Consider the following 11,526-nt stretch of genomic DNA (forward strand, 5'->3'; position numbering starts at 1 on the left):
CGCCCGCCGACAGCCGCTGAGAGCCGGCGCAGCGCCCCCTGCGGGCACGACGGGCCCGCCCCCGCTCCGCGCCGCTTCCTCTGCTCTGCCAGAGAGAGAGCTCGGCTTGGCTTGGATCGGGGGGTCTGGGCTCGCCCCAGGCCCCTTGTCCCGCAGGAAGTGCGTACGAAGCAGCGAAGAAAATGTATTCTAGCTCATAAAAGAGATAAAAGAAACAGGAGCCTAATAAAAGGTCTCACCTCTGAACCAAGAGTGTTTGCGTTTTGCGTTCCTCGTGTGAAGTAGCTGAATTATCTCTTTGCCTCAGCTGATTTCTTTTTTTTATTTTTATTTTTTGGGGGGGGGGGATCTCAAGGATAAAGACTGAAGGCTGCCAAGGAAAGCATAGCTAGATCACCCTAGAGCTGTGTTTCTCAACCCGTGGGTCACCACCTGAAAGTGGGTTGCAAGAACATAGGAAAGGAGACTTTCAAAACGAATTCTTCTTTCAAGGCGAAAAACGTGGGAAACCCTCGCTTGCAGCCTGACAGCATTCCAGCCTGCAAAGGGCTGCTTGGGGGGCCCCGTATCCCACACCTCGCTGCCCCTGGTACAAAGCAGGGTGAGAACTGCTGGTCTAGAGAGACCCAGTTCTATGTTCTCCCCCTGTAGCATCTGCTCTTGGCCCTGTCAGGCTCTTGGGCTAGGTGGATCGTTCATCTGACCCAGTATGGTGTCTTTTATCTTCTTACAATTGTCCCTCACCTGTTTGGATGGGAATCAAATCTCAGACCCAGATGAGTAGAGTACTCTGCTTTTAGCCTGAGCAAGCCAAAGTCAGCACGTGTACAGCCATCGTAGCCCCCAGCCCCCATCTCTCACTTGGGCAGGACAGCAGCAGGGACCCTTGGACATGAATTCAACTTGTTCCTCCATTCTGACCCAGTCCACCCAACTCAAAGGAGAAACACCCCTTTGAAGCTCTGACAACTAGATTGTAAGGGCTTTGGGGCAAGACCCAGTTTTTTTATTGTGTGTTTGTACGTTGCTTAGCACAGTGATTCTCAAGCAGAAGGCCATGGCACCCTGGGGTGTCTTGAAATCCCTTCACGGGTGCTAGCAAGGTGCCACACAAAATTAGCACTGTTAGATGTACAAACATGATTCACAGGATAAACCCAGGGAATGCATCCCTGCATGCCACAGTGGCACAGCTGGTGCGGGGCTTCCAGGGGGAGGGCAGCAGGGCAGGGAGCTCTGAGCCTGCAGTGGGCAGCAGGCAACCCACATTGGCCCTGTGCAAAAATCTGGGGGGCCAGTGCCTCCCCCCTCATAGCCCTCCCCAGGAGTGTGCAGAGCAGCAGGTAGCCATTCCCTGCCCCCTGGTCCCCTGGATGAGCCATGGGTCTTTCCCACTTCCTACCCCAGCTCCCATGAACTACCCCGGCTGGGCAGCGCCCTCAGACCCAACCCCTGCCTTCCTCCCTCCCACCCTCACCATGGAAGCCTCAATCTGCCCCTCCTAGACTTTTACCTGCAGGCAGCTGGGGGAACTGCTCTCCACACTGAGTAGAGCTATATTCTTGGCCATGTCCATATGTGCATGTGCACACATGCATGTGGCACCCCTTGCAGGCTGGAACTCTGCCAGCCTGCAAGAGGAAACACACCATTTCCTGCATTTTTCCATGATGAACGGAAAACCCAGATCCTTGCACAATACTGGAAATCAAGGACGAATGCTGTCCTGGTGTCATGAAGCCCAGTACTGGGATTTGATGTTCCCATTTTGGGGACTGCCCCTTCCCAAGGGAAGCCAGGGCCCTGGGGGCCCCCACGTACTTGGCACCTATGGCACACACCCCTGCACCACATGAGCTTTGGTGCAGGATGAAGTGCCCTGCTTTGGAGAAACTGCCATTTCCTTGGTTCTTCTAGTTCTGCCCCCGCCTGCTGGAGGAGCCAGGGTGGAACTAGAGGAGGGGAGACACTCTGGCCAGCAGCTAGAGCATCTCCCAGGAAGACCGAGCCTCCGTGTCTGCCAGCACACGCTCCTGTGTGTGCCGCACCACTTTTTTGCAGCATTTTTTTTTATTACTGGGATTTCCCAGTAGCAAAATTTGTAGCACAGGGCACACACAGTGTGCAGTTTGTGGCACTACAAAGAGGTCTGCAGCACCACAGACCACGCATGCCTGCACATCTGGTTCCAGCCAGAGATTTCATTCTAACCTGTTGTGGTCCTATCCAGGTCAAATATGAACTGAGTTTCCCTACACTTACTCTCCACCTATTTCTCACTTTTATGTGAAAGGGAAGTTAAGCTGCTGACTCCAAACAGCAGTAACACTGTTCTCTAGGTGGGCAGGAAACACTTGAAGACTTGATATTTACTTTCCCTTCCCAGAAATATTGTATCAGTCATGACTCAGAACAACTGAGGCCTCCTCCTGGGAAGAAGACAACCAGAGTTGTCTCAGACAAAGCTGTGATTCTCAACCCAGGTGCTGCAAGATCCTTTTAAGGTTAATATGCGATATTAGTGCTGTTAGGGGTGCAAACACAATTCACAAAATAAGCCCAGAGATTTTGAAGAGGAATCCATACTATCAAAAAACATTCTGACCTCTTGTGATCTTTCTGAGTTCTTTGGTACAGAAGAATTGTTGTATTATTTTTCTATAGTCAAAAGCTAGGAGCTTATATTTTCCAATGAGTGCCTTGATTCTAAAAAGATTGAAAACCACTGACTTAGCACAGCGGGCACCTATGTACTTGTCACAATAGAAATAATACCCACCACACAGTGAGCTTGGTGCTGCCAGGAAAGGAAGGGATTGCTGTCTTACTGATGTACAGACCATCAACGATACAACAACATGGCTACGCTCACTACTAATGACCATTTGCACTGAATTTCATCTCAGACATGGGTGAATTTCAGTAGCACCTAGAAAGATCGTTATTTAACTAGACTTAGAGAATACTTAAGAACACCTAAAAAGTGCATCTGTCACTTGCCCTATGTCCCCAACGGGCCTTCGTAGATCCCTACTAGTAGTTTAGCTCCCCGTTTGGGTGACCACCCTCTGCACCGGGCATTGGTGTTACTGCAGTTTGGTTGTCTTCCCCGCTTCACCAACCCTGCTTCTCGCCTGCCACGACTTTGCTGTTATCCCAGTGGGGCGGGGCCAGTTCACCAGTCCCTCGGTGTCCCGGGTTGGCTTCGTTGGTTACACACGGGGCTCCAGCCACCCCTACACCCCGGCCTCACGCCACCTGTGGTCTCCACTTCCCTGCACTGACTCAGTTATGTGCCTACAGACTCCTTCCTCACCTGCGTAGATATCCCAGCCCCATTACAAGGGATACTTCCCACCACCGATTTGTCACCTGAACCCTCATCTGCGTGCTTCTTCACAGTGATCCCTCTACAAGGCGTACCTCCCCGACCTACCACCCGTGCCCCTATGTTGTTGCCCAGGAGTGATGTCTCCTGGATGGGTGTACAGCACTGTCCCCTTGATTCCTCAGTCGAAGCCTTCTATTCTAGGTGGCGATCCTGCCCCGAACTTTCTCTCCAGCCCGGTGCGTCTTCGGCCTCACCCTCCTCTTCGGCACTTCCCGCGCCCCCTGCCACGGCACTTACTTCATGCAGCTCGGGATCTTCCTGAGTGATCTTGATCCCCTGTTGTTCCCCTGCTCTGGCGCCGCAGGCTCTCTCCGCTGGGGATCCGGCTGTCCCGCCTCTTCTCCCGGCCACTGGACACTCCAGCTCTTCGGCTTGGCAGCTCCTGTCCAGCTGGGCTAACGGCAGGGACCTCTTTGCCCGCTGTTTGTTCCTCTTGTCCTCCGCCGACTCCGGAGCGGCGGCCGCCATTTTTAAATCTCCCGGCCGGTGTTTGATGTCACAGTCAGCTGCTGGCTGCAGCTGTACATAGACGTGGCTAACGAGCAGCGCGGGCTCTTCCTCCCTTGCGGCGTCCTGCTCTCCCAGTAAGTTTTCCTGGCTTCCGCAGGTCCCGGGACACCCTACATGCATATGCAAGGGAATAAAGGGAGGGGCTAGAATGTGCCCTTATCCTGATGTAGGATTAGCATCTTGGGGACAAAGGAGAATAGGCACTGATGGTGTGCTCCTTTCCTACCATAGTCCTGATCAATGGGGAGGGATGTAAAACAGGCAAAGCCTTTGCTTTATGATGCCCTCAGGCATTAATCAATGGAACTGAACCATCTAAAAAAGAAAAGAATGAAACTGTAGCAAAGGTGATCTGCAGAGGAAGTCTGGAGTGCCAGTTCAGGCCTGGCCTGCATAGTTTTGTTTCTAGCACCACAACCTTAATCTGAACGCCTATGCCACAAAAATCCCCCCTGTAGACACAATTTATGTACAGCTTTTGATGCGTCCACACGTGGTTTAATGAAATGGGCAAAATGTTCCTTATGTTGATAAGCTACATATCCACTGCTGCTGTACCAGAGATTGTATTGTGTACGCTAATACTGTACTCAGCCATGTTTCCTTCTATGTATTGTTCCTTGGGTGACATATCCCAAGTACTGACCCTTAGGATAAGTTATAAGCATTGCCAAGTCTAACCATTTATTAAAAACAACAGGCTACATATTGCTGTAGAATGTATCCTTCTCTGTGAAAAGCACTACAATACAGATTGCCTTACTGTGGGTGAAGTTGTTTTCATTTGTCTGTTGTGCTAGAATGCTGTAGGGCAACTTGAAGGATGCAATCACAATAAAGCTCACTGAAATCTAGACTCAGCAGGCATGCAGCCAAGTTACTCATTCATGTTAAGCTTAGGATGAAGTACTCCATGATTTTCATGAAGAATTTTTTATAGTTAAATCAAAATAAACTTAAAACCAAATATTTTACTTCTACATGTTATTGTTTAACACGCATAATCTAATTATATATGTAAGATTCAAATTAGTATTTCCTTTTATTAATATAAACATTAGCTATTGCCAAATAGAAGTCATATTAAGGAAATACTTCATTAGGGATAGGAAGACCATTAAGAGCAGAAAATATATTTTCAACCACACTCTTCATCATGAGCCACCGTGCCTGTTTAGTAGCAGTTCCAATGTGAGGAGTAATTATAATGTTCTTCAATTTTAACAAAGGATGATCTCTGGAAAAAAAGAAAAATAGGAACATTAGAGATGAAACTCAAGCTTGTATTAGTTCTTTTCATTATTATTATTGTTACATTTTAATATATAATTATTGCTTGGTTAAAGCATATACAGAGTGGACTTAACTGCTATACTCCAATCCTGATCCTACAGCTTTTAGGCAGCAACATTCCTGAAGAAGTTTACATAAATTGTGTTTATTTAAAAGGACTGTTGCCTTGGGGTCTAGGTTGCTAATCCTGCCAAATCTGTGTATATAGGCAGTCCCGTTGATTTAAATGGGCTCAATATATTAATATTAATAAAATATGATGCAGCTTCTCATTCATGTGAATACTCACAGACTTACTTATTTCAAACTTTGTATTCACCCACTATTTGACTACTGATCTGACTATTTTCTACCTTGGCAGAGGTTCAGGGTAAGTCACATCCAGTGCAGCAGCCTTGATAACTTTATTCTGAAGTGCTTCCACCAGTGCATCTTGATCAGTCACTGGCCCTAGATTACAGGAACAAAATCTACTAAATAAAAAATGCTGTAATGTACATTTTAATATATCAATCTATTTCCACCTTTGTCAGAAAAAGTACCGATTCTAAAATTTGGCAATAAAATTACAAATAAAAGGTTTTATACTAAAATTCCAAGGTTCTAGATGAGAAAAGTGCTTTTTAAATAGATGATACATAAATTTTGCGTATTGGATGAATCTGTCTTTAACAGAGTAAGCTTCAGAAGTCATTTTTTAACTGTTTGGTCAAAGGTGATAGAACAATTTAACCTTCCTGCTGTGCCTATTACCCCAAACTCCTGGAAGAAAAACTGCTGCTATTAGCCATGATTCTACAGACCATTTAAATCTATGAATTACTTTAACCATAATAATCCTATCCATAATTTCCCAAAGCACTTACAGCCGTACTTAATTTTAAGCATGCAAATTTCCACTGTATTCTAACAGGAGTACCTATATGATTCAATTTATGAATGAGTTTTAAGCACTTTGCTGAATCAGGGCTATAGACAGAAATTTTACAGAAAAATTCTACCTGGCATTAGGGGTTGATTTTTTTCCAGAGACTTAAATTTAAAAGAGAGTTGCATTTGGCAAACAGTTATCCTGTACCCTACCTCTGCAGATGTTAATGAAAGTAGCAGTGGGTTTCATCAGCTCTAGTTCTCTTTTCCCAATCAGTTTGTGCATCTGAGGTGTCAGGTTCACAACAAGCATCACAAAATCTGACTGCTGGAGCAAGTCTTCCATTTTGTCACAGAAACAAGCACCAACAGCCTGCTCCTCTTCCTCCTTTCTGAGGGAAAGTAAAATTCAATTCCAATGGTAAACAGCAAATACTGGAGGAGTTTCAAACTAGGGATGTAAATACTAATTAATTAAGTACCAATTTAAACTCCCCTAATGTTATCAGCTACCCAGGGGCAGGGGCTGCAAGTGGCTGCACTGGGGTCTGCAGAGCCCTGGCCCAGCTTATTGCCAGTAACAGGTACATGTGTGCCTCAGGGTGACAGCAGGGAAAGGGCCAGGGCTATTATGACTCCACAAGAAAGATTGGGCCCCTTGCTGCTCTCCTACCACTTCCCTACCATACGAGGTACAAGTACCCGCTACTCCCTCCCTCCTCCCTGCCAGCCCTGCCACCTTTAGGGGCACTGTGCCGCTTCCCTTCCCCCCATTCCTGCTGGACTACTCCCAGCCTGGCACTAAATGATAACCAGTAAGGTAGTACTGGTTATCAGCATATGATACAGTTAAACATTGAAACGTTTAACCATTCACATCCCTGGTTCAAATCTGCATTACAAAACACATCTTTATTCCCTTGCTCTCCCAAAGTGTGAATAATTGGTCAATAACTTATTTGCTGTTCAGTAAGGGGTCACATAAGTATCCTCTACCTCAGAGGCTCTCAAACTTTCTTATTGCGTACCCCCTTCCAGATTTACCAGCTGCCCATGTATACCCCTACCAGCATATAGTTTATATTGTAACCCCTTAAATGCCAGTTATTCTAATGAAAATTAAATCTGCCGTTACACAATTTCTCCTGCATATTCCCCAGAGATGTCTTGCGTACCCCCAGGGGCACATGTACCACAGTTTGGGAACCCCGGCTTTCTAACTGCTTCTCAACCTTTTTAGACTCAAGACCCCTCAGAAAATGCCAGCTCTTAGCTTTCACTCGTTTTTTTAACTACAGACAAATAGAGCAATTCTGTTGCAAAAAACTCAGAAAGACCACCATAGATGTTAGGGGCTGGAAAGGATCTCTCAATATCATCAGGTCCAGCCCCCCTGTGCTTGGGCAGAAAAGACTACTGGGGTCAGATGACCCCAGCAAGATGAGCATCCAGGCATTTTTTTAAGATACCCAGAGTAGGTGATTATACCACCTCTGGCAGAAGTCTATTCCAGACCCTAGATACTTGAGTTGTAAAGAAGTTTTTCCTTACATCTACTGTAATCTAAAGTGGTCTGCTAGCAATTTATGACCATTGGTCCTAGTCTTCCCCTGGGGAGCCCTGGTGAACAGACATTTTCCCAGTCCCTGATATACACCCTTTAGGCTCTCTCAAGTTCTCTCTGAGTCTTCTCTTTTCCAGGCTGAATACACCCATATCTCTCAGCCTCTCATTGTATGGCATTGGAGAAAATATTGTAAAAGTTCTTTTGGGTAGATATGAAAGTTCATATTTCAAAGGATTTCACAGAGGAGTCAATAGAAATATGAAATTTAATTTCTACCCAGAGGAACTTTTACAAACTTTTCCCCAGTGCCTGATGAAGGGTGTTTGTGCCTGAAAGCTTGTAATTAAAGAGATTTTTTTGCAAAAGTCTTATTGGTCTAATAAAAGATATCATGTCTACTATGACTCCTGATTGCCTTTTGCCAGTCTGTGGAGTTAGTGCCTGACCCACAGCAAACTGCACTGTTCTAAAGAGCCTCAAAAGTTGTTCTCTTCCAAGAGCTATGATACCAGCTTCCTTGTGAAGTTTCCTAGCTAGGATAAAACTTAGTGTATGGAAGTAACAAAGTAAGAAATGAAAAGAGGAGATAAACAAAAGCAAACCATTGAACAAAGGCAATTCTGATGAAAGAGACTGCAGCCAGGGACCCTTTTTGGGGATACTAGAGATGTCCGGAAGGTTGCCAGTGTCTCACTGTGTCATTTACCAGCATCCACAATTATGTCTCATCTTTTAGACACTAAGTTCTTTAAGGCAAGGACTGTCATTTGCTGAATATCTGTATAGTGCCAAGCACGAGGCCCCAACACTACAATGCAGAAGTAATAAATAGATACACTGGTCATCACAGCTTCTGGCTCTGACATGAATATCTTCCCATCTCAAACAAGTTTCATTTTCCGTGTCTGCAATATAGGTGCAGGCACAATGCAAGGAGGGGATTTATGCTATTTATATTAGGGAAAGTTTCCATAAGTGGTCTATAGACCACAGTTGATCCACAGAGCACTAGCAGGTCACGTGCTACTGATTTCTTTATTTTTAGCTGCCTCAGGGTCAAACCAGCTGCTTCTATTCAGGTCTCATGCTATGCACTGACTGAACCATCTCCCCTTTTCACACTCTATTAAGGTGTGGTCTATTCTGAAAAGGTTTGTGAACCTCTGATTTATAGGAAGAACAGCAGTTCATGCACATTTCTATTCCTTTCTGCTTTGGCCCTAAATTGAACATAAAATAAAACAAGTCAGAACTGTTTCTCACTGCTTAGAATTAAAATCACAAATAATCAAAAAGGGCCTAAACAACAATGCTGCTGATATCATGTCACTAAATCCTCATCCCACTCCGGACAAGAAAAATATTTGATAATGAGAGCTACAGGTAATCTTGAAAAGCAGGTGCACTTTCACCTCTGGTTCCTGTTGTGATACAGAATTTTCATTTCAAAGGCTTTGGCCCGCTTGGCCACTTTATAGCCAATCCTGCCCATTCCAATGATCCCAAGGGTAGCCCCAGTGACATCCTCTCTCAGCCAGTCAGCAGCAAACTGCTCAGTGTCTGGGGAAACTGCAATCTGACATCCTAAAAAAAATAAAAACAAATATTATGTGAGGAGTAGTACTGTTCCAAGCTTCCATATAACTCTACTTTTGGTCATAAGCTACCATGGGAGTATAGGACCACCTTTTGACCATAAAACATGATGTTGCATTGACAGGCAGGGCTCTTGACTTAATTACATGCTCATGACAGTATAAATCTCCAACTCCTACTGGGAGAAAGTAAGGGAATGGAATGAGACACTAGACTTAACCTCCATTTCACGTTCAAAACAAAACTGCCAGCCTTCCTGGGCTCTGTAAATACTGTCAACCCTTCAACTTATACCTGAGCCAATGTAGCTTCTATTCAGTATGGCTGGTCATTAGAAGCTAAGCCGCATCTGTGAGATGCTGTGGACACTATATAGCATAGTTGATGAAATATAGGTACTAGTACCACTGTAGGACTCCCAGTGGAACCAAAGATTCTCCATTTCCTGGAGGCTCCAGGATACTTGGCTGCCACCAGGCTCTCCTGCAGATATACAAAAGGCAGCAGAGAGAAGAGACACAGAGCAGGGAATACCAGCTGCTGGGGAACCAGTTGATATCAGTCTTAGAGGCAGAGTTCATTGCTCCCTGAAAAGCTTTAGGAGATAAATCCTAATCCTTTGGGTGGGTGGAAAAGGGAGCGTATTTTTGTTTGGGAATTGTATACATCACATGTGTAGGTAAAGTTCTTATGGCCCCCTCTACACATTACATTTATGCTACAATTTACATGTTAAATCACAGCATAAATGGCAAAGGTGTTATATGCGCACCCAATTTAAGGTGTCATAAAATGGCAAATCAGCCATGACAATATTCTATGTACAATCATTTTTATGGCTGGTTTGTATGGTGCCTTAAGTTAAATATGTGGCAGGTCTGGGGCCCAGGCTGACAATCAGCTGATTGTTGATGCCAGGACGGGACTGCACTGGGGTCTGAAATCATCCCTGCTAATCATCAGCCCTGGACCCAGATCTGTGGGCACCTGGCTTGCCAGACCAGGATCATGAATCTGAGCTCCCCCTGCACTGACAAGTAGAAAGGGTATGATTCAGATCTGATCCCCGATCCCATAATCGTACCTCTTCCCACACGTGTGGCATGGTAGAAGTTGTGATTGTTGGGATCAGGTATAGATCTGAAAGCCACCTTAGCAAAATGCTTAGCATAAGCAATATCATTTTGTGCCCTGACATAACTAATACAGCTAACTAAAAGGAAAGCAAGTGGGTCACAGTTTAGGGTGACCTTTTTATAATCTAATCTATCTCAGTAAAAAAGTTAAGAGGATGTGGTTTAGCATTTTGAGACTTCAGGATGCAGATGGCAGCCTAACAGGAAAATGACCACCGTAAAAGGTAATTGGTAAATATTTACACTACAACCATGTAAGACATACAGAAGAGAAGTGTAAAAAGGTATATAAAAAACAAAGGAAAAATGGAATAGTCTCACCAGTCATTTCATTTCCATTCATCCCACCCCTTAACTAAATTTAGTACAACCCAGGAAGCAGATCCCATGGCACCTTTAAATGAACGTGCGCCAGGGGCCTGTGAGATATTTACCTTCATTTTTCTCCATACCTTACTTTTTGTGCACACACATTTTACCCTTAATTTTGCATTAACATATATTTTATATAACAACTTCTAAGAAGTCATTTTATATTTAAAAAAAATACCAAACAATATAAATTGTTACCTTCTACCAATCTCCTGGAAGATGCTAGCATTAAAGCCATGCCCAGGTCTGCAGTGGCATTAGACACAGCAAACGGAGTGTTGGTCACTTTCACTCCAAAGCTACAGATCAGTTTCAAGTCCAAGTGATCCACTCCTGCTCCAAAGTTTGCTATGATCTTTAAGTTAGGAAGGCTCTGGAGCAGCTCCTGGTTAACAGCTGGCTTTTGCCACCATATATAAATAGCTTTGATTTTTTCACCAAGACATTTTTGGTTTTCAAGAAATTCCTTCATGGCAACAAGGTTAAAATATTTCTTCAGAACTCCATGTGCTCCAAATATACTCCATGTGGCCCTCCTATAGTGTCTGTCAACACATAAGGCAGCTCCTTCTCTTCCATGACCTAGAAAAGGGATGAAAAAGCAGTGTTTTCATAAGTAACATTTCCCCATGTGTTTTGTTTCAAGCAGTTCAACAGGGCTGTTATGCAACCATTTTCTAGTTTAAAGTCCAAACTATATCAATCTTATTTCTTCTGAAAATCTGTTGCTGCACTATTCTGTAGGTAGTTGTAACAAGCCCTCATCCCTGGGGGGGGGGGGGGGGGGGGGG

The 11,526-nt window shown here is 44.8% G+C and overlaps 1 protein-coding gene across 1 annotated transcript in view; it reads right to left on the minus strand.

Annotated features, from left to right (window-relative positions):
• Positions 1–4,768: 4,768 nt before the first annotated feature.
• Positions 4,769–11,526, minus strand: part of LOC109302428 (putative 2-hydroxyacid dehydrogenase SAR2389) — a 16,526-nt gene continuing 9,768 nt past the window's right edge. The window contains 6 exon segments of the mRNA XM_019523979.1: positions 4,769–5,138; positions 5,548–5,644; positions 6,278–6,456; positions 9,044–9,215; positions 10,934–11,233; positions 11,236–11,317. Of these exon segments, the coding sequence (XP_019379524.1) occupies positions 4,985–5,138; positions 5,548–5,644; positions 6,278–6,456; positions 9,044–9,215; positions 10,934–11,233; positions 11,236–11,314 (981 nt within the window). The 5' untranslated portion in view covers positions 11,315–11,317 and the 3' untranslated portion in view covers positions 4,769–4,984.

This window comes from Gavialis gangeticus, unplaced genomic scaffold (assembly GCF_001723915.1).
Source record: "Gavialis gangeticus isolate Ggan-Ray unplaced genomic scaffold, GavGan_comp1, whole genome shotgun sequence".
NCBI lineage: Eukaryota > Metazoa > Chordata > Crocodylia > Gavialidae > Gavialis > Gavialis gangeticus.